Here is an 18,950-nt window from a genome sequence, read left to right on the forward strand (position 1 = left end):
GTCATTTGTATAGCCTCTTCTTCTTTTGTAATATTTTCAAAACTTTTCTTTAAATATTTTCAATATGATTTACATTCTTTATCTGATAATTTGAATATCTGTAGTATATGTGGTCTTGACTCTGCCATTTGTTTTGTTGATATTTTTATTCATGCTATATTGTTTCCACATGTCTTTTGTGATTTTGGGGGGGTGTATATTTGTGTTTGCATCACTTGAAACTTTCTGGGAATATTTTGAGCCCATGTTTGAGCTGCATTTTTTGAGAGTGTATGTTTCTGCTTCTGTTAATATCCTGGTTGTACAAACCAGCTGAAAGCCAGTAAATTCTGGTCCCTCAATTGTATGAGAATCAGTTTCTGGGTAGTACTTCTTAGTGGAGACATTTACTCCTCCCATAGCTAAAGTGGAAAAAAATCTTGCTTTTCCACCTGCTGGTGAGAATTTTTTTTGTTGTTCTAGCTCACTCAAATTGCCATCTTTGTAGTTCCTCAGCTTTAAACACACTTCATATTCTGCCCACCCCTGCTCATCATGGAGCCCGGTCCCCTCTGCACTGCCGTGTGTGGGCTGTCTGATGCCCGCTTTCCAGCCAGCCTCAGCCCCTCCCCTCTCCCCCCTCAGGGCAGCCTCAGTGATGCCTGCTGCTCTGGTGTTTTGTTTCTTTTTCCTTATGGTACTTAAGGATTCAGTTCCTAATTAGAATAGCCTTTATTGTATTTTAAACAGCATTAATAAGCTTTTTTAGCTGGAGGCTTTTCAAGTTTTTTTCATCTGCAATGCTGCTGCAACAAGTTTTAAAATATTTACGTATGACCTAAGAGTCAAACTCTGTAATGAGGAAAGAAGCAGCGGAGAAGCAGAAAAGCAGGGCTGAGCTCTGACTTGCGGAGATAGAAGAAGAGGTAACATGGAAACGCTATTGGCATTTTCAAGTATAATAAACTATTTAAGAAACAGTGTCCCAAACAGTATGGCTTCCAAGGTAGCTTAGTGATAAAGAATCTGCCTGAATGAAAGAGACATGGGTTTAATCCCTGGGTCAGGAAGATCCCCTGGAGAAGGAAAGGGCAACCCACTCCAGTATTCTTGCCTGGGAAATCCCATGGACAGAAGAACCTGGCAGGCTTCTTCCATGGGGTCGCAAAGAGCTGGACATGACTTAGCAACTAAGCAATAAAAGAAACAAATCCCCAGTGTATGCAATAAACCCTGCCTGGTGATTTAACACAGTTGCAACTGTTTTCTTATTCAGTAATTTACCCAATGATAGGTGCCAATAAAACACCAGAAAAGCCATAGGACGCCATGGGTGAAAGAACCATATTCCTTTTGCCTAGACTAACCCTTTCTTATTAAAAGGATGAAAGTTCACATCCACAAACATTTGTTGAATTCCTGTCACCCACTCCATGATGAAGGTTAGGTATAAGGTGGAAAATAAGTTAGAAGTATAAAAAGGTCCCTGGATTTTGTAGACCTGGAACCTCGGGTATGAATATCTGTGAGCCACATTGCCACATTTGGACAAAACCTTCAACTAAAAGACAATCAATCATTTAAGATGAACAAACACAATTAAAGAGGTGTGCCAGAATGAGTATGTTAATTGGAATGTACTAGTTTGTTGCAAGGAATAGAAAATTTGACTAATGCAATGATGTAGATCATTAGGATGCTTGAACATTCATAATTTGCTCAGCAAAAGACCTAGAGGTAGATGGTCCCAAGCAAATATGGCCGCTCAACAACTTTTATCAAGACCCAAGCTTGTTCCAGCTTCCAGATTTCCCTTCTTTAGACTTATGGCTTCTTGATCATATTGACTCAAACCAGTTAATATGCCCATTCCTTGGAGGCTGGGCAAACAAATCTCTGTCTTTATAGCAGGGAAAGTAAAATGGAGAAGGAAGTCAGAAAAGACGCTTTGATAATCAACCAACAGTGTCGGCCACAGTTGGGAAAAACATTTGCATCATCTGTAACAGTTAAGGATGTAGTATCCAAATATATGAAGAATTTCTGCATATTAAAGAGAAAAAGACATGTAACCCAATAGAAAACTGGGTGAAGAATATAATTGGTAGTTGTATTGAGACAAAATGCAAATGGACAAATGTTATGAAAAGATGCTCAATCATAGGAATCTTAAGGGAAATAAAAGTTAAAATAGGAGCAAGACATTATTTTTACCAGCTTCATAAAAATGTAAAGTTTGAAAATATCAAGTGCTGACCAAAGTTTAGAGAAACAGAGACCCTCTTCATCAACTTCTAACAGATGAATAAACTGGTGCAGTGTTTTTGGAGCACAGTTTGACAATATATCTGCCTATCTATTACATTTCATTTAAAATTCTCCTTGTTGATATCTTAAATATTAAAATTGAATATTAAAATTTGTACTTAGTGTATGTATAATGATGGTGATTGTAGTATTGTTTAGACAGTAACAAATTGTGGGGAAAATGCCCTACATTTCCAATAACAAAAGAATGGTTAAACAAATTATCTCATTGTTCAGACAGCTATTCAACTCATTTACAGTAAGTTAGATCTATATGCCATGTATGGAAAAACACATTAAGTTAACTCAGAAATATATGAAAAGTGTTGTATCATATATGTAATATATATGTCAAATAATACCACAGACACTATAGGTAATATTTTCTATAGAGACGTGTGCACTTACATAGAGTAGGATTTGATTCAGTTCAGTTCATTCGCTCAGTCATGTCTGACTCTTGGTGACCACATGAACTGCAGCACCCCAGCACCCCTGTCCATCACCAACTCCCGGAGTTTACTCAAACTCATCTCCATTGAGTTGGTGATGCATCCAACCATCTCATCCTCTGTCATCCCCTTCTTCTCCCGCCTTCAATCTTTCCCAGCATCAGGGTCTTTTCAAATGAGTCAGTTTTTCACATCAGGTGGCCAAAGTACTAGAGTTTCAGCTTTAGCATCAGTCCTTCCAATGAACACCCAGGACTGATCTCCTTTAGGAGATGGACTGGTTGGATCTCTTTGCAGTTCCAGGAACTCTCAAGAATCTTCTCCAACACCACAGATCAAAAGCATCAATTCTTCGGTGCTCAGCTTTCTTTATAGTCTTAACTGTCACATCCATACATGACTACTGGAAAAACCCTAGCCTTGACTAGATGGACCTTTGTTGGCAATTAATGTCTCTGCCTTTCAATATGCTGTCTAGGTTGGTCATAACTTTCTTTCCAAGGAGTAAGCGTCTTTTAATTTCAGGGCTGCAATCACCATCTGCAGTGATTTTGGAGCCCCCAAAAATAAAGTCTGACACTGTTTCCACTGTTTCCCCATCTATTTCCCACGAAGTGATGGAACCAGACACCATGATCTTAGTTTTCTGAATGTTGAGCTTTAAGCCAACTTTTTCCCTCTCCTCTTTCACTTTCATCAAGAGCCTATTTAGTTCTTCTTCACTTTCTGCCATAAGGGTGGTGTCATCTGCATATCTGAGGTTATTGATATTTCTCCTGGCAACCTTGATTCCAGCTTGTGCTTCATCCAACCCAGCGTTTCTCATGATGTACTCTGCAGAGAAGTTAAATAATGATTTGATTACTACCTGCTAAAAATCTAGACGCTAAGCAGCTGACTGATGCTGGGAGTGAATGTCAGTGCTTAAGACGAACTGGAGGAGGTCTTGACTGTTACCCGATCCAGTCTTTTCCCAAGGGAGGCAAGTGCTGATGCTAACAGAAGGATCATCAGTAGTCACGGACACAGCCAGAGGTCAAATGGACGCATCCAGTGAGAAGCCACTCCATTTTCAATGTTCTTTTCATCCTTCTACTCAAGTGAAAGTAATATTCTTAGACCAGTGCCCATGTGACCCTTCTAACCCTTACTCACCCCATTTTAGTAAAGAGCAAGCCCTTTGCTCACAGTTGGCACTAGGAACAAAACCTAGCTAAGTTTAGTAACATTACTTGTAGTGTATTTTCAAGTTTGCCTCACATTCTTAGTAAGTTATATGTTTTTCCATCTGCTATAGTACATTATATTTGCTTTTGAAGTAGATTTAAGTGAAGTAAGAGTCAAGTAAAAAATATTCAGAGTATATTTTCATATATGTTATGCATACATATACAAAGAATATGTTTGCAAAGAACGTATATACACATACATACATATTTATTGTATTATGTATTATGTACATATATGTACAAACAAAATACTACTAAATGATAATACAGGCAGTGCATTAATGTGACAGAAATTTTAAGGGGACAATGCAAATACCTGAAGTTTCAGAAGCACTAAATAGCTTTTTATGATGTAAATAAAGAGAATTAAATTATTACTATTTTATGTGCTTTTTACAATTTAACATAATACAATCTAATTAAATAATTTAATCTCAAAGTTGTGGTTTAAGATATGCATATAATTTTAGATTAACAGTATATTTTTTATTATTTGCATTATTAATAGCAAAAATCTTACACACGCAATCAAAAGATCCTGTAGCCTTTTTTTTTAATTTAAAGGGACTTAGCATAGAAAGTTTGCTCAAACTCTGAAACCCTTAACAGGAAGAGGTGACTGTGGGGGACAGACCTCAGTTGAGGAACACAGTGAACATATCATCACACAATGTGTTGGCCTTTGTACAAAATAAGAATTACATAATCCATATTGTTAAGGGAAACAAATACGCTATATTGCTTTCAGATTTGTTTTTGTGCTAACACTTAACGTCTTTCTGCCAGGGGGGCCCAGGACTCCGAGGACCGAAGGGCCAGCGGGGTGACCCGGGCCTAAAGGTAAGGCTGTCTCTCTCCCTCTCACCCCCAGGCATGCCACAGTTTTGGAGGAAGTAGTAGTTACCCTTGGCAATCTAAAGCTCCTTATATAGTTTTTAAATTTTTAAAAATCGTATTTTGGAGTATGCTGCTGCTGCTACTGCGAAGTCGCTTCAGTCGTGTCGGACACTGTGCGACCCCATAGACGGCAGCCCACCAGGCTCCCCCGTCCCTGGGGTTCTCCAGGCAAGAACACTGGAGTGGGTCGCCGTTTCCTTCTCTAGTGCATGAAAGTGAAAAGTGAAGGTGAAGTCGCTCAACTTTCATGTCCAACTCTTCCCAACCCCATGGACTGCAGCCCACCAGGCTCCTCCCTCCATGGGATTTTCCAGGCAAGAGTGCTGGAGTGGGGTGCCATCGCCTCCTCCGATTTTGGAGTAAGCCGATAACAATTCTGTGATAGTTTCAGTGGACAGCAAAGGGACTCAGCCATACATATACAGGTGTCCACTCTCCCCCAGACTCCCTTCCCATCCAGGCTGCCATGTAACGTTGTAAAGCGTCTTGTATTTTTATGGAAGGTGTGTTGAAGCCTTTCCCCTTATTCTTAAAAGCTTGTGTGTTTTCGTCAGAAGAAACACCATAACTCAGTGACTAGGTTTCTGGGTCCGAGACGGAGTGTCGGTGCTCCGGGCAGTTTGGTTGCTCACGCGGTGCTTGCTCTTACATCCTCTTTCCTCTGTCTGCAACAAAGATGCATCTTAGGGGGCGCGCCGAATCACAGTGGGGCTGCCGTCCTCCAGGTCACTGTTCAGGTTTTCCACTCCTCTCCTTCCTCCCACCACGTGCTGTCAGACACACAGCTGTATTTTCCACTCTCACTGCCCAAGGCCACCAAGCGGGGTGTTCAGTCTGCTCACCATACAGAGGAGCACGCCGCGCAGACCCCGGTCCAGGCACACGTTTCCCTGCTTTGCTCAAAGGCACCCGCGGGATGGCAGGCGCCCAGCCTAATAAGCGCGTTCGGGCCCTAACGATCACCTCTATTTCTGCCTCCAGGGGCCTGATGGTTCTGACTGATTCTTCATATCTGCCCCAGATTCGTTTCTTTAGAGTTACACTGGATCACATCACAGCCTTAAACCCGCAGTCGTGTGCAGCTGCCTTGAGAGTCAGCCCCAGCTCCTTGGCTTCAGGCCTCTGATTGCTTGTCCCCTGTCCCACCTTCACTGTGCTGCTCTGCTCGTCCCCACCCATCTTGCTTGACTTTTGCTTCAACACAGTCACCTATTAAATCCGCACAGCATTTATTCATGGAGGAGAGAACACTGCAGCTTTTTTTAGAGAAAATTGGAAACAAGTGGAGCAAGGTAAGAGAATGGGGCGAGGCCGAGGGGGAGTCAGTGAAAGGAGGCTGGAGAGAACTGACCAGGCACCACCCAGCTCAACACTCAGACCACACGAGATCGCCTTTGTTGTTCTGTTTTGCTTTCTGCAATTGTGGCATGTTTTCTCAGGCAGAGGCGATGTATCATACTCGGCTCCATCTCGTATGTGCCACAATACCTTTGATAAACGCAGAGCAGTGTCCAGAGATGACAGTTCACAGTAACGAAGGGAGGGAATGTCGTTTGGCTGGATGGTGAGAACCTTCGCAGGCCAAGAGGGTGGTCTTGTACCGCTTACATCTTCCGGATTCGTGGTGCAGTGTGGGGGGTCTAATTACTCACGCCGCTGGCACAGCGTTCTTATTTATGGAAGCAAACATGAATAAAGTTGCAGCAACGACTGTGTGTTTACTCTCCTGGCTTGCCGATGACTCTAGGCCCGGGAGGCAAACCTGTGAGGCTTGGTGTCTCCTTGTCCTATGAGTGTTTTATGTCTCAGGAAAGTTAATGAAATAGAAGATAAATGCGCTCAGCAGGAACACCGGGGTAGCAGGTATTTCTGGGTTCCAGATGGTCTAACTTACCTTTGGCGTGGCTTTCTTGCCTTCCAGGGACCAGATGGCCCTCGGGGTGAAACGGGCCCTCCAGGACCTCAGGGCCCCCCGGGACCCCAGGGACCGAGCGGTCTTTCCATTCAAGGGATGCCTGTGAGTTGTGTGTCAGTGTTCGGACAGGTCTTGTTCTCACGTCCCCGTGAGTCATAGAGAATGAACTTTTGTCTTCAGTCCCTAGTAATCATCCACAGCCTCTTCCAGCCCCTGAAAGTAAGATCTGGGAAACGAGCATAGTGATCAAGAGGTCCTTCATAAGCCGGCTTTTCACTCGGTAGAGGGGCCTCTGTGTTTCCGTGCATGCCCAGGGAGCGCGTGTGGCCGCAGAGAGCTTGTCTGCAGGGAGAACGCGGGCTTGACACGCGTGACTCCTCCTCCTTGTTCACCCAGGTCCTCAGTGGGTGTGATGAAACCTGCAAAGTGACAAATGTTATACAACTTAAGTTTTTCACTTTGTATTTGTAGTAACTGTGGAACTACAACCACAAAAGCCATTTATTGAGATCTTCATCTCGACAGGCCATCAAAGTGGGCTGCGTTGAGTTTAACATTATAGACAATATACTCTCTCCAGCCACATGAGCTGTTTGTACCACTGAAAGCAAATTCAATCCCATTCACTGATTTTCATTTAACTTAGTAGAGGAATCTAGATTTAAGGAATATAACCAGTCTCTGTAATTAGTATTTGTGCCATTATATACATTTTAAAGTACATTTTTAATGTAAATGATTTAAATACATTTTTAGCAAATCTTTCTGTGCATATGATTGTGTCTCCCTAGCTCAGGTTCTTCATTTCCAGAGTCATTTACACATGAATGAATTATTTTTATTTAATATGCCAGTTTGTATAATTACAATTAGTACTAAGAATTCGTTGAGGTCTTGCTACAGGTCAGGTACTGTGTTTGCTTTTGCCTTTTTATAAGTTTCTAGCCAAAACAAAAGTATATATAGATGTAAGTTTTAAAATCTAAGCTATAAATAATACTGATATATTCAAGACTCTGCTCATATATTTACAGTATAAGCTTAACTAAATCAGATTGTATGCACTGTGTTTAAACTATTCTGAAATATAAACATTCCGCTCTGTAAGCATGCTTACATAAGTTGTGTGGCTTATGTGAAAAGTGAAATATGCTATATTTGGATGTTAGTGTAGAAACAATTTAATGTTGAAAATGTTAAGAGAGTCAGCAGAGGGGAAGAGACTGAGGATTCACCCATTTCCTTACGTGAACTTACCCCCGTGTCCTTTCCGCTGTCCAGGGAATGCCGGGTGAGAAAGGAGAGAAAGGAGAGACCGGGCTGCCGGGCCCACAGGTACTGTTTTGATTTCTTTAGTCCATTGCTCTTAGTCCAGAGCTTTACCAAGAAGAAGACCGTAGCTTCTGAAGTCAGCTGTGATCCTGGCTGTGAACGGTTTCCATACTGAGGACTAGCAGCCTGGCTGTGGACGGTTCCCATACTGAGGACTAGCAGCCTGGCTGTGGACGGTTTCCATACTGAGGACTAGCAGCCTGCATTCGTTGACCTTTGGCCCCCTCTGAGGGTCCTCCTGACGCTCCCCTGGGTGAACCCCGGAGGGGGACGTTTGCTTTCCTTCAGTGACTAAGCTCTGGGTTCTGTGTTCTCAGTCAGGAAAGCTTCACCCTTATGGTTTCAGGTTTGTTTGGAGGCCTTGATTTATTCTGGGGAAGCTGGGTGAGAGGTGGTTGGTTTCCACGATTCTGACACCTTCCTGTCCTTGCTCTGTCTAGGGTGTCCCAGGAAGTGTTGGCTCACCAGGACGCGATGGCTCCCCAGGCCAGAGGGTAAGGATTTGCCCAAGATTGCCCATTATTAGCACAGTGCATTTCTCACCAAGTCTCTCGTTGCTGCCGGCAGGCTCTGTGCAAGGAAGTCAACCATGTGTTTTGTTTTGTTTCCTTTATTTTTTCTCCCATCTATCTACATTCTACTAATCCTGCATCTGTTTCCCTTAACTGGTATTCTTTCCTCAAAACCTAGAAACTTTTAGCAGACCTTCTCAAATCAGCCACACCTCTTTCTGAATGTTCCCAGAAGCTGAATGCAATTTGCACTGAATTGTGGGCGTTGGTCTAACAGATTTTCCAGTTGTTTCAAATACTCAAGGAACAAACCTAAAGGAAAGCAAGAATCATAAGAATTGGAATTTAGTGATGATGATTATCTGTAATAGTCTCCATTTGTTCAGTACACATCAGCAATCAATTCTTGGAACCTGTTCAAGTGGACGGCATTAAAAGAAAGTATAGCGTGGTTGAGGGGTGAGTTAACATCTACAGTTTGTTTAGTCAACATGTCTTCACTGAACCAGGTTTGAGGTTTTTTGTCTTCAAAGAGTCTATAGCTTATTGGGGGAAACAGAACCAAATAAGAAACACATGCTATCATGGGAGAATTTACAGAGCCCTATAGGGACACAAGAATAGATAACCAAGCCAGACCTGGAGGGTTGGGGAAGGAAGGCTTCCCAGAGTGGGCACCATATAGACTGGTTTTCAGCTGAGAGAGAAAAATTAGCCAGATACACAAGGACGGGAAAGGTATTGCAAGTAGAGAGAACAGCATGCATGGCGGATGGAGGGGTGGAGTTGAAGAGAAGGTGGGGCATTTCCACTACTGCACGTGGTTCAGTATGGCTGGAGATTAGAGTGCATCGTCTGTATGTGTGTCTGTGTGTGCACAAGTGTACACGTGTGTGCACATGCCTTGGTGTGGAGAGATTGCCGAGAGATGGAACTGAAGGAGTAAAGACAAATTCACTGACATCATCTATTCTTTTTTTCGAACCAAGGATTTTGAGCTTTTACAGGAAGGCAATAGAAAGTTATTACATTTTCAGCAAGAGAGAGAGAGACTGGTCTTCCTCAAAAGGTCACTGGCAGTTGCAGTTTTTCTTAAGACTGGATCATATACAGGGGCTACCACTTAGATCCAGTCCAGTAAAGGACAGCACGTGCGGCGACATTCGCTGATATCGTAGGGGACAGCTAACCCACCGGATTAGCAAGTGATTAGCTGAAGGACGCAACTCTCTACCCAGGCTAGGTTGCCTTTAGCTATACTGCTCAAGAATAAGGAAATAAATGTTTTCTATAGGGGTGCAGGTGTGGGAATTTAAATTCCTTCCATGTTGGGTTTTTTGGTTTGTTTCACATTCAACTTTCATTTGCTTAAAATCTCAGTTTAGTCTCCATCCATCAAATGGGATTAGTCGGTAAAGCACGTCCAGGTGAATGTATCTAAAAAGAAGCATTCTCTAGAAGTGAGATTTGTGTAGGTTTCTTGTACATGTAGAAGGAGTGTCTAAAAGTATTTATATGTTTTGGCAAAGGGCTTAGACTGAGATACTGTGTGGTTACACACCTAGGTTCCTTCGTGATTCCTGAAACTCTGAAAACAGCAATTTCAAAGGTTCGGTTCAGTGAATTTCCTTGATTTATCTATGCAGAGTCTAGTCTTGGAAAAGTTCTCCCAAAACAAACATATTGGGTTAGTGTCTAGATCATTTCAGTCTGGAATTCTTTTAAAACCACTATGCCAATACAGATTTTTTATAAATATGTTCCAAACATGTTTCATTCTATAAGATAAAAAGCCTTAAGGCCTAATAAAGTGTCCATATATCTGCACATAGATTTTATTTCCCTCTCTCCCTCAATTTGAAGGTAAAACTTTCAATTCAGTTCAGTCGCTCTGTCGTGTCTGACTCTTTGTGACCCCATGGACTGCAGCATGCCAGGCCTCCCTGTCCATCACCAACTCCCGGAATTTAATCAAACTCGTGTCCATTGCGTCGGTGATGCCATCCAGCCATCTCAGCCTCTGTCGTCCGCTTCTCCTGCCCTCAGTCTGTCTCTAATGCCTATTTTGAAAAATTTGTGGATGGGGAGGGAATTGCTTTTTTAAACTGGTTTCCAGAGGACACTCATTCTTTAAACGAGTTAAAGGAAAATTTAACTCCTTAAAAATCTGATGTTAAAGAAATTGTGCAAACCCTATCCGTGTTGCTTCAGGAAAGATATCTGAAGGTGATACTGTTCCAGTGGGCAACTAAGGGCATCACCAACACAGAGTGATTCGTGGCAGTGTCTCCTGCACTGGCTACTGTGCTTGAGGGAGGGACTGTGTGTATATATTTTCATTATCTTAATATCTTCTTTAATAAGATACTAGTTGAACTCATACCTTAATTTAGTGCATGCTGTGTGTCTTATGGGCTTCCCCGGTGGCTCAGTGGTGAAGAATCTACCTGCAGTGCAGGGGATACAGAAGACATGGGTTCCGTCAGGAAGGTCCCCTGGAGAAATGGTGACCCTCCAGTGTTCTTGCCTGGAGAATCCCATGGATAGAGGAGCCTGGCGGGCTGCAGTCCACGGGGTCGCAAAGAGTCGGAGGCGACCGAGCGACTTCACTTTCATTCCTGCTCTGCCTTAGGCACAGTTGTCTTCAAGAAGGAACGCAATAATGATGATTATGGTGATGATGGCAGTAGCAACCGTGGCACAGAGCTGTCTGAGAGCAGACACCCGGGGTGAAGAGGCTTACTGCAAAGATGCCCAAGAAGCCACTTCTAGAAAACATTTTTCAGAAAATCAGGAAGGCAGTTGTTTTGTCTTTACGCCAAGCACTGAAATCACTCATTGGGCTTCTCTGGTGGCTCAGTGGTGGTAAACCGGTGTGCCAGTGCAGGCAACACGGGTTCGGTCTCTGGGTTGGGACGATCCCCTGAAGAAAGAAATGACAACCCACTCTTGTATTCTTGCCTGGGAATATTTTGCCTGGGAAATCCCATGGACAGAGGGACTTGGTGGGCTACGGTCTGTGGGGTCTCAAAGAGTCGGGCGTGACTTAGCAACTAAACATACCACCAAACACTGAAGTCAGTCATTTATTCATTGTTGTTCAGTCGCTCAGTCATGTCTGACTCTGCGACCCCGTGAACTGCAGCACGCCAGGCTTCCCTGTCCTTCAGCATCTCCCTGAGTTTGCTCGGTCTCATGTTCTTTGAGTCGGTGATGCCATCCAACCATCTCCTCCTCTGTCGTCCCCGTCCCCTCCTGCCTTCAGTCTTTGCCAGCATCAGGGCCTCTTCTGATGAGTCAGCTCTCCGCATCTCTGCCCCACTTCTTCTGACAGTGTGTGATGGGCTGTCCCTTACTGGTCATTCTTCTTTTAAAAAATCTTTGTCTTATTGAGAGTTGAGAATTCACAGCCCCAAACTGTGATCAATGCCCTGCTTATTAGCTTAGGGAAAGGTCAGCGTCCCTCACCTGGAGCCAGGGCCGATGTCGCCTTCCACTTAGTCTGCAAGGAGGGGAGTTTAGCAGAGAATAAAGAGAAGATTGAGCATCTCCTCTTTAAACAGGAAACATGTTTTCTTTCTAAAATTTCTAGCTTATTCTGGCTTTTCCCAAGGGGAATCATGGACTCGTAGAGGCAGCTCATGTTCAACCCTGGGCCTCAGGCCATAAGCAAGGCCAGCAGAAGTTGGCCTCCTTCACTGAACCAGCCTCAGCCTCTTGCTGGGAAGCCAGGAGGGCTCAGGGCAGGACCCGCCACGCAGAGCAGCAGCGCACCAGTGGATTGAACAGCGGGGGGCGCGGGCGTAGGCTTTCATCCTGCGTCATTCCAGCCACAGCACCCTCATCCTGTCCTTTTCCACTGTCCGTCTTGCCCCCTCCCTTCTGCCTCGTTCCTCCTCTCTGCTTGATGTCTGTGACCCCAGGGCCCACCCCGTGGTCTTTAGGCTCCTCTGATGTAGGCTGGACGTCTCTGCCCCCACCCTGGACATCCAGGCAGTCCTAAGAAAAATCAGGAAAAATAGGCAAGACATGGATGATAAGTATAAGAAGTGGAAGAAAGAAAGGAAAAACTACCTTTTTTCTAGTTCTGAGGCTCACTTATATCCAAGACCACTAGCTGTCTGTCAACCGCTACAAATAGAAACTTTAAAAATTATTTTTATTTTTCAATTCTTACTATGGTTTTGTAAAAATGCAAAGAGACAAGAAATAAAAGTGACCAGGAGGTACATATTTTATGGCACCTGGAAGATAGTAGTAATTCCTTCCTTGTAACAAGGGTGTTCGTTTTAGAATTCCAAGTAAAACTAAACTTGGAATGCTTCCCTTACTCCAAGTTACCACTCCCTACACCTCCCATTTTCATGCCATAACCACAGGCTTCCCGTTCCATCTGTAAAGAGGAAATACTGTTTTAAAGTTCTGCATATGAATTCTGCTGAATTTGTGGTTAGGAGACGCAGGATGGCCCAGTGGTAAACATCAGAGACTTGGAGAGTTAGCCAGACCTGAGTGTGAACTCTAACCATGGGACACTGAGCCAGTCACTTAAAGTGTTCAAGGCTCCTTCTCCTCATCTGAGTGGGAAAAATAATATTTGAGTCCATAGAGCTACTGTGGAAGTTGATTCAAATAAGGACATGCTAAGTCGCTTCAGTTGTGACCCCATGGACTGTAGCTCGCCAGGCTCCTCTGTCCATAGAATTCTCTAGACAAGAATACTGGAGTGGTTTGCCATGCCCTCCCCCAGGGGATCTTCCTGTCCCAGGAATTGAACCCATAACTCAGGTCTCCTGCATTGGCAGGCAGGTTCTTTACCACTAGTGCCACCTGGGAAGCCTTTCATGTAAGGAATTTCTATGTAAAAATTCAACTCTAGTTGGTATAAGCATTCACTATTTTCAGTGTAGAGCTAATGAGTCAGGACAGTACAGTATTTTATAATGCCTGTCCTTGACATTGTTAAGGTAACTTAGAAGATTTTAATGAACTCAAAAAAAAAAAAAAAAAAAAGAGAGAGAGAGAGAGAAAGTCTAAAGAAAAATCAAGTGGCTTATTATTGTTTAATTTTCTTGGAGTCCATGTTGAAAGGATCCTTGGACCATGTTTCCTTTTTATGTGGTTTTGATGTACACAAGGACTTCCCTGATGGTTCAGATGGTAAAGAATCTGCCTGCAACGCAGGAAACCTGGGTTCCATCCCTGGATTGGGAAGACTCCTTGGAGAAGGGAATGGCTACCCACTCCAGTGTTCTTGCCTGGAGAGTTCCATGGACAGACGAGCCTGGCAGACTATGGTCCCCATGGGCTTGCAAAGAGTCAGACCCGACTCAGCGACTCCACAAAGGCCATGTTTGTGATGAATGTCCCACTTCACCAAAGCGAGTTGTGCTTGCTTAAAATATCCTTGAAGAACTGAACTGGAGTCAGCGATCTGGATTTAATTCCTATCATAAATGTCAACCTCTGATGAGAGATTCATCTAAGGGATATTTTGTTAAATACTAAGATTCATGATAATTACCCCCTTGAGTATCTTCCTCCTCCAGAAGAGGAAATACAAAAAACCAGCACAAAGCTAGTGGAGAAAATGATTTGATTTTCTTTTCCGTGGATCTAGACGGGTTTTTATAAATCCCAGAAAAACATTCTCCCAGTCAACCACAGTGATGACAGTTTATGCAATTGGGACTTGGCAGGTTATTTTAATAAAACGAGCAGCAGCCACTATTATTGATTATCGACTAAGTGCAGTGCTCTACAAATGTTGTGTTTTCCAATCGTCAGAGTAACCACAAATGCTGGGCACTCTTACCCCATTATAGACACAAAGAATCTGAAGCTCGGAAACTTGAAGTAACACAGACAATGCCACACAGCTAGCAAGCATTGCAGCCAGGATTCTAATCCACTCTCAGGCTCCAACACTGCTTTCATTCTTTCCACAAAATTGTGTTAAAGGTTAAAGTAGATTTTGTTAATATGGGCAACTCTTCCAGTAAAGATATTAATAAGCATGACTCCATCACCGAAGACATCTCACCCAGTGTTTTGGGGGCAGAAGGAACCCAGTTTGGGTTACTTTCTTGATGGAGAAACTGGTAGTTCACACATGAAGACTATGTTTCTTTGATTACATTTCACTTTTACTTGGCTAGTGGCCCATTTGAGGAGAGAACCATTACTTAGTGAATTAGTTTCTTGTTATTACTGGCTTTAAAGATGCTTCTTCTAAGAGACAGCACACAAATGATATCTATCTTGCACTCTGATTCCAGTGCTGTCCTCTGGGACCAAGGCAGACATTTTCATATTGAAAACCAGCAGTCCCACAACATAAGTGATCAAGCTGCTGTTTTGTGTTTTCTTTGTTTTTTGAATGTGCATATTCCTGAGCTTTAGCCCTAGAGATTCAGATACCAACGGTCTTGGGAGTGACTTAGGAATGTATGGTTTAAAAATGATGAATGATTCTAATAAACAGCTAGGTTTTAGAATCACTGCATAATACATTATGTTAAACCATTTGCACGTCAAAGTAATTTCTTGGGTTGAATATTGCTTTTGTTTTCATTCACTGGAATCACCACTGCAGGTTACTAAAACTATACACACATGTCTATGTATGCATTTAAATTATACATGTAATACATATATAAATTCGTATGTTTAAAAAATAGTGTATTGTGCACATATAAACTATTTATGTATATGTTTGTGTCTGTGTGTGTGCGACTGATGACAATTCCCCAGTGTGACTCCACGCGGAAGCGCGCTCAGGGCTGACCCCGGGCTCTAAGCCGGCCAGTGTTTCGGGGGCTGTGGCTTTGAGCTCCGGGGCCCCTCGACCTGGTGGCTGGTCAGAAGCCGCTGCTGCCAGCAGCCTGTTTCCTGGGGCCGACTGCCTCCCGGCCCCGGGCCCGCGCTCTCAGGGCGGAAGCTGTGCGGTGAGAGGCTCAGCGTCTGTCAGCCCTCACGGCTAGAGTCTTCCCGGCTCAGCAGGCGCGTCGGACGCCGGCGGCTCACAGGCCCCGCGGCCCAGCAGGCGCGCCGGACGCCGGCGGCTCACAGGCCCCGCGGCCCAGCAGGCGCGCCGGACGCCGGCGGCTCACAGGCCCCGCGGCCCGGCAGGCGCGCCGGACGCCGGCGGCTCACAGACCCCGCGGCCCAGCAGGCGCGCCGGACGCCGGCGGCTCACAGGCCCCGCGGCCCGGCAGGCGCGCCGGACGCCGGCGGCTCACAGGCCCCGCGGCTCAGCAGGCGCGCCAGCCGGCGGCTCGCAGGCCCCGCGGTACCTGAGGGCTGTTTGTCAGAGGCCCTGCGTGGCCCTGTCTCAGCCCGTCGCAGCTCGTCAGCGGTCCGCCATCCCGGCTGTCGTGCCTGAGTCACTGTCCCGAGGGCGGATTCTGACAGCTGCTCTTGTCCAGCTGCTGTCGTGTCCGACTCCTCGGCGAAGCCGTGGCTTGTAGCCCACCAGGCTCCCCTGTCAGGGGGATCTCCCAGGCAAGAACACTGGAGGGCGTTGCCATTTCCTTCTCTGGAGAATCTTCCCAGACCGTAGATTGAACCCGAGTCTCCCGCTTGGCGGGCAAATGCTTTACTACTGAACCACGAGGGAAGCCCATCTCTGGTAACTACATAAGCATGAATATTCTAGCCTCTGACTTTAACTTTAGTTACAACATGCTCTGTGGGCACATCCATTTCATCCTTTAGATGCTGTAGACACCTTGAAAGTGCAAACTTTTTAAAAAGCCCACAAAAAAATTCTTACCACCTGAAAAAAGCATGTGTGTTTGCTCTAGAGTGTGGAAAAGAAAACTGAAAAAATTAAATTAATAAATTAGTTAAATGTGTATAAAACATTGCACTTTGCTAATTTCAGCCATAGTTAAATTTAGTATTTATTCAAATATCAGTGATTTTGAAAACATATTTTACAATAGATTTCCTTTTGCTGATAAATCATGGCCAACCATAACTTTTAAAGCTGCTCAGAGCCAAATGTTTTCAAAAACAAACTATAAAAAGCCTTTCAAGTTTTTATAGCAAAGATTATTTTTAATGTGCATTGTGGTTGCATATTAATATTGAGGTGGGACTCTCAGAAAGGAAACGTGATGGGAGCTGCTCATGTTTTTATAAAGCATGCCTGTTTGTAGGTGGCTGATTTATGTGCTTAAAAATGCATATGTCGGTTTAAGTGAATTCTCGCTTTATGCTTATCGTTTAATCTTCTATCCCCTAATATTCATTCCTCATTGCTTAATTAAAGGTTTCTGCTTTTTATGAGGGTGCTTAACCCACAAACACACAGGTACTGAGACTGGCTTCCTGATGTGAAATGGAACATTTATAGATCTGGAGATTTTGGAAAGTGCAGACATTTTACATGGTTTTCCTTTTCGCCAGCTTTATTGCTTCGATATGAAAAGCTGCTGCCGTCGCCCCTCACCCTGGATGAAGGGCGAGGAGAGGCTCCAGAGTTGGCCTGAGCTGAGTGGCCCCTGGGAGGGGAGGGTGGACTAGCCTCCTGGGGCCCTTGACCTGAACCCCTCTCCTGGGAACCCTTCCCCAAACCCCCACGCCATGACTGGACGCCCTTCTGGGTGTTCCTGTGGAACCCTCTAGTCCCCTCATCGAGGTTCATTGCTGTTTACTTTCAATTGTTGACTTTTCTCAAAACCATCACCTCCTTGAAAACAAACTGTCTTGTTCATCGTTGACTACCCAAAACCTAGCAAAATGCCCAGCATACACTAATTCTGCAACTGTAGTTTAATATGACAAACCTGAGGCTTACGAGTGAAAAAAAATCTTTCAGAGATAAATTTTAAAAGTGATTATTAAAAGAATAAAGCCATGTGATGAAAACATGAACATTTTTCCAGTTAGAAATTGGGGGGGAGGGAAATGGCTTCGATTATATTTTTAAAATAATATCGAACCTAACCTCTGGGTCTCTAGCATTGCAGGCAGATTCTTTACTATCTGAGGTAAAAGGGAGCCCAATACTGTAGTACCCCTAATCTGTAATACACTATTAGATTCCTATGATGGGGATTCCCTGTCCCCAGACTCTTAGGTCCTGAAAGACACGAATTCGTCTTTGTGTCTGGTCATTAATGACCAGAATTGATCCCCCTTCTCACTAGTTATGCTGAGTTTAATTTAAAAAAAAAAAAAACACTTTCTGAAAATAAGTTCCTGTGTAAGTTTATAAGTGGCATTTCTCACACCTAACATTCTTACATTGGGTGATTTCACAGAGCCAACAGACACAAACGTCTTTGCCAAGAACAATTCCCATGAAGGGTTTAAAAGCAGTGAATCCTTGGAAGTTTGGAGCAAGGACTTGCAGCCCCAAATATGAAATGGGATTAAATGCACCTTTTCTGAAACCATATAAAGCAGCTACAGAGTTGACACGCCGTGTTTTTCTTCCCCCAGGGCTTTCCTGGCAAGGACGGGTCCTCTGGCCCTCCGGGTCCACCAGGGCCAATTGTAAGTATTCCCAGGAACTGCGGGGTGCGGCACTGCTTGCAAGCCGCTCACTTCTTGTGAGAGCTTTTCTGCTGCCAAGCTCTTCCCTTTGCAGCATCTTTGCTATGGTGGATGGCTCACCCTCTGGTGCAGCACTCTTCCTAAGCATCCTCTAAAAGGAATGTGTCCAGGGGGCTTGATTATTCCACCTCTGAGCCACTTTGCCATAAGAGCACCTGCGTTGATTTTGTTTTTACTAGACACAGATAAGGCTTGAATTTGAAAGAACGACATCTAACCAACACAGTGGAGACTTTTCCAAAAAGAGTCTTCCTTAATTTTGTGGTAGTTGGAAACAGGAATAAGCAATGAGTCCTGAAGTTGGCTTCGGGGAGGGGGGTGTCTGCTGCTCCTTCTGGAGAGCTGTGTTGTTGCGAGCATCCGTCTTTACCTTTGCTCCATCTTCCTGTCTACTAGGGCATTCCCGGAGCCCCTGGAGTCCCCGGGGTCACAGGAAGCATGGGACCCCAAGGTGCCCTCGGACCGCCTGTGAGTATGTGGCTGCGGCCCATCAGGGTGGCTGCCCAGGCATCCTTCTGGTTTATTTATGTGTTTAAATTGACAGCGTCTCCCCGTGGTCGAAATGTGTTTACAGTATTGGACTCTTGGGGAATCCATGAGGAAAAGAGAGACTCTCCTAGGATAAAGATTAAGATCAGACTGTGCATATATCAGGGCTAAAGACAAATGGTCCCAACAGAAAATGATCTGCAGCTAAGCTTCCGCTTATATATGTTTACATTGTTTGTTATTCAGTATTTGGCTAAGTCAACTCAATGCTTCT

At 44.2% G+C, this 18,950-nt stretch overlaps 1 protein-coding gene across 8 annotated transcripts in view; it reads left to right on the plus strand.

The window, feature by feature from the left end:
- Nucleotides 1–18,950, plus strand: part of COL14A1 (collagen type XIV alpha 1 chain) — a 232,282-nt gene that overhangs the window by 168,061 nt on the left and 45,271 nt on the right. For all 8 annotated transcript variants that reach the window (XM_070477487.1, XM_070477492.1, XM_070477489.1 and 5 more), the window contains 6 exons: nucleotides 4,754–4,807; nucleotides 6,786–6,881; nucleotides 8,061–8,114; nucleotides 8,552–8,605; nucleotides 18,074–18,127; nucleotides 18,584–18,655. In XM_070477487.1, coding sequence (XP_070333588.1) covers nucleotides 4,754–4,807; nucleotides 6,786–6,881; nucleotides 8,061–8,114; nucleotides 8,552–8,605; nucleotides 18,074–18,127; nucleotides 18,584–18,655 — 384 coding nt within the window. The remainder of the gene's footprint in view (nucleotides 1–4,753; nucleotides 4,808–6,785; nucleotides 6,882–8,060; nucleotides 8,115–8,551; nucleotides 8,606–18,073; nucleotides 18,128–18,583; nucleotides 18,656–18,950) is intronic.

Source organism: Odocoileus virginianus, chromosome 15 (assembly GCF_023699985.2).
Source record: "Odocoileus virginianus isolate 20LAN1187 ecotype Illinois chromosome 15, Ovbor_1.2, whole genome shotgun sequence".
In the NCBI taxonomy this organism is placed as follows: domain Eukaryota; kingdom Metazoa; phylum Chordata; class Mammalia; order Artiodactyla; family Cervidae; genus Odocoileus; species Odocoileus virginianus.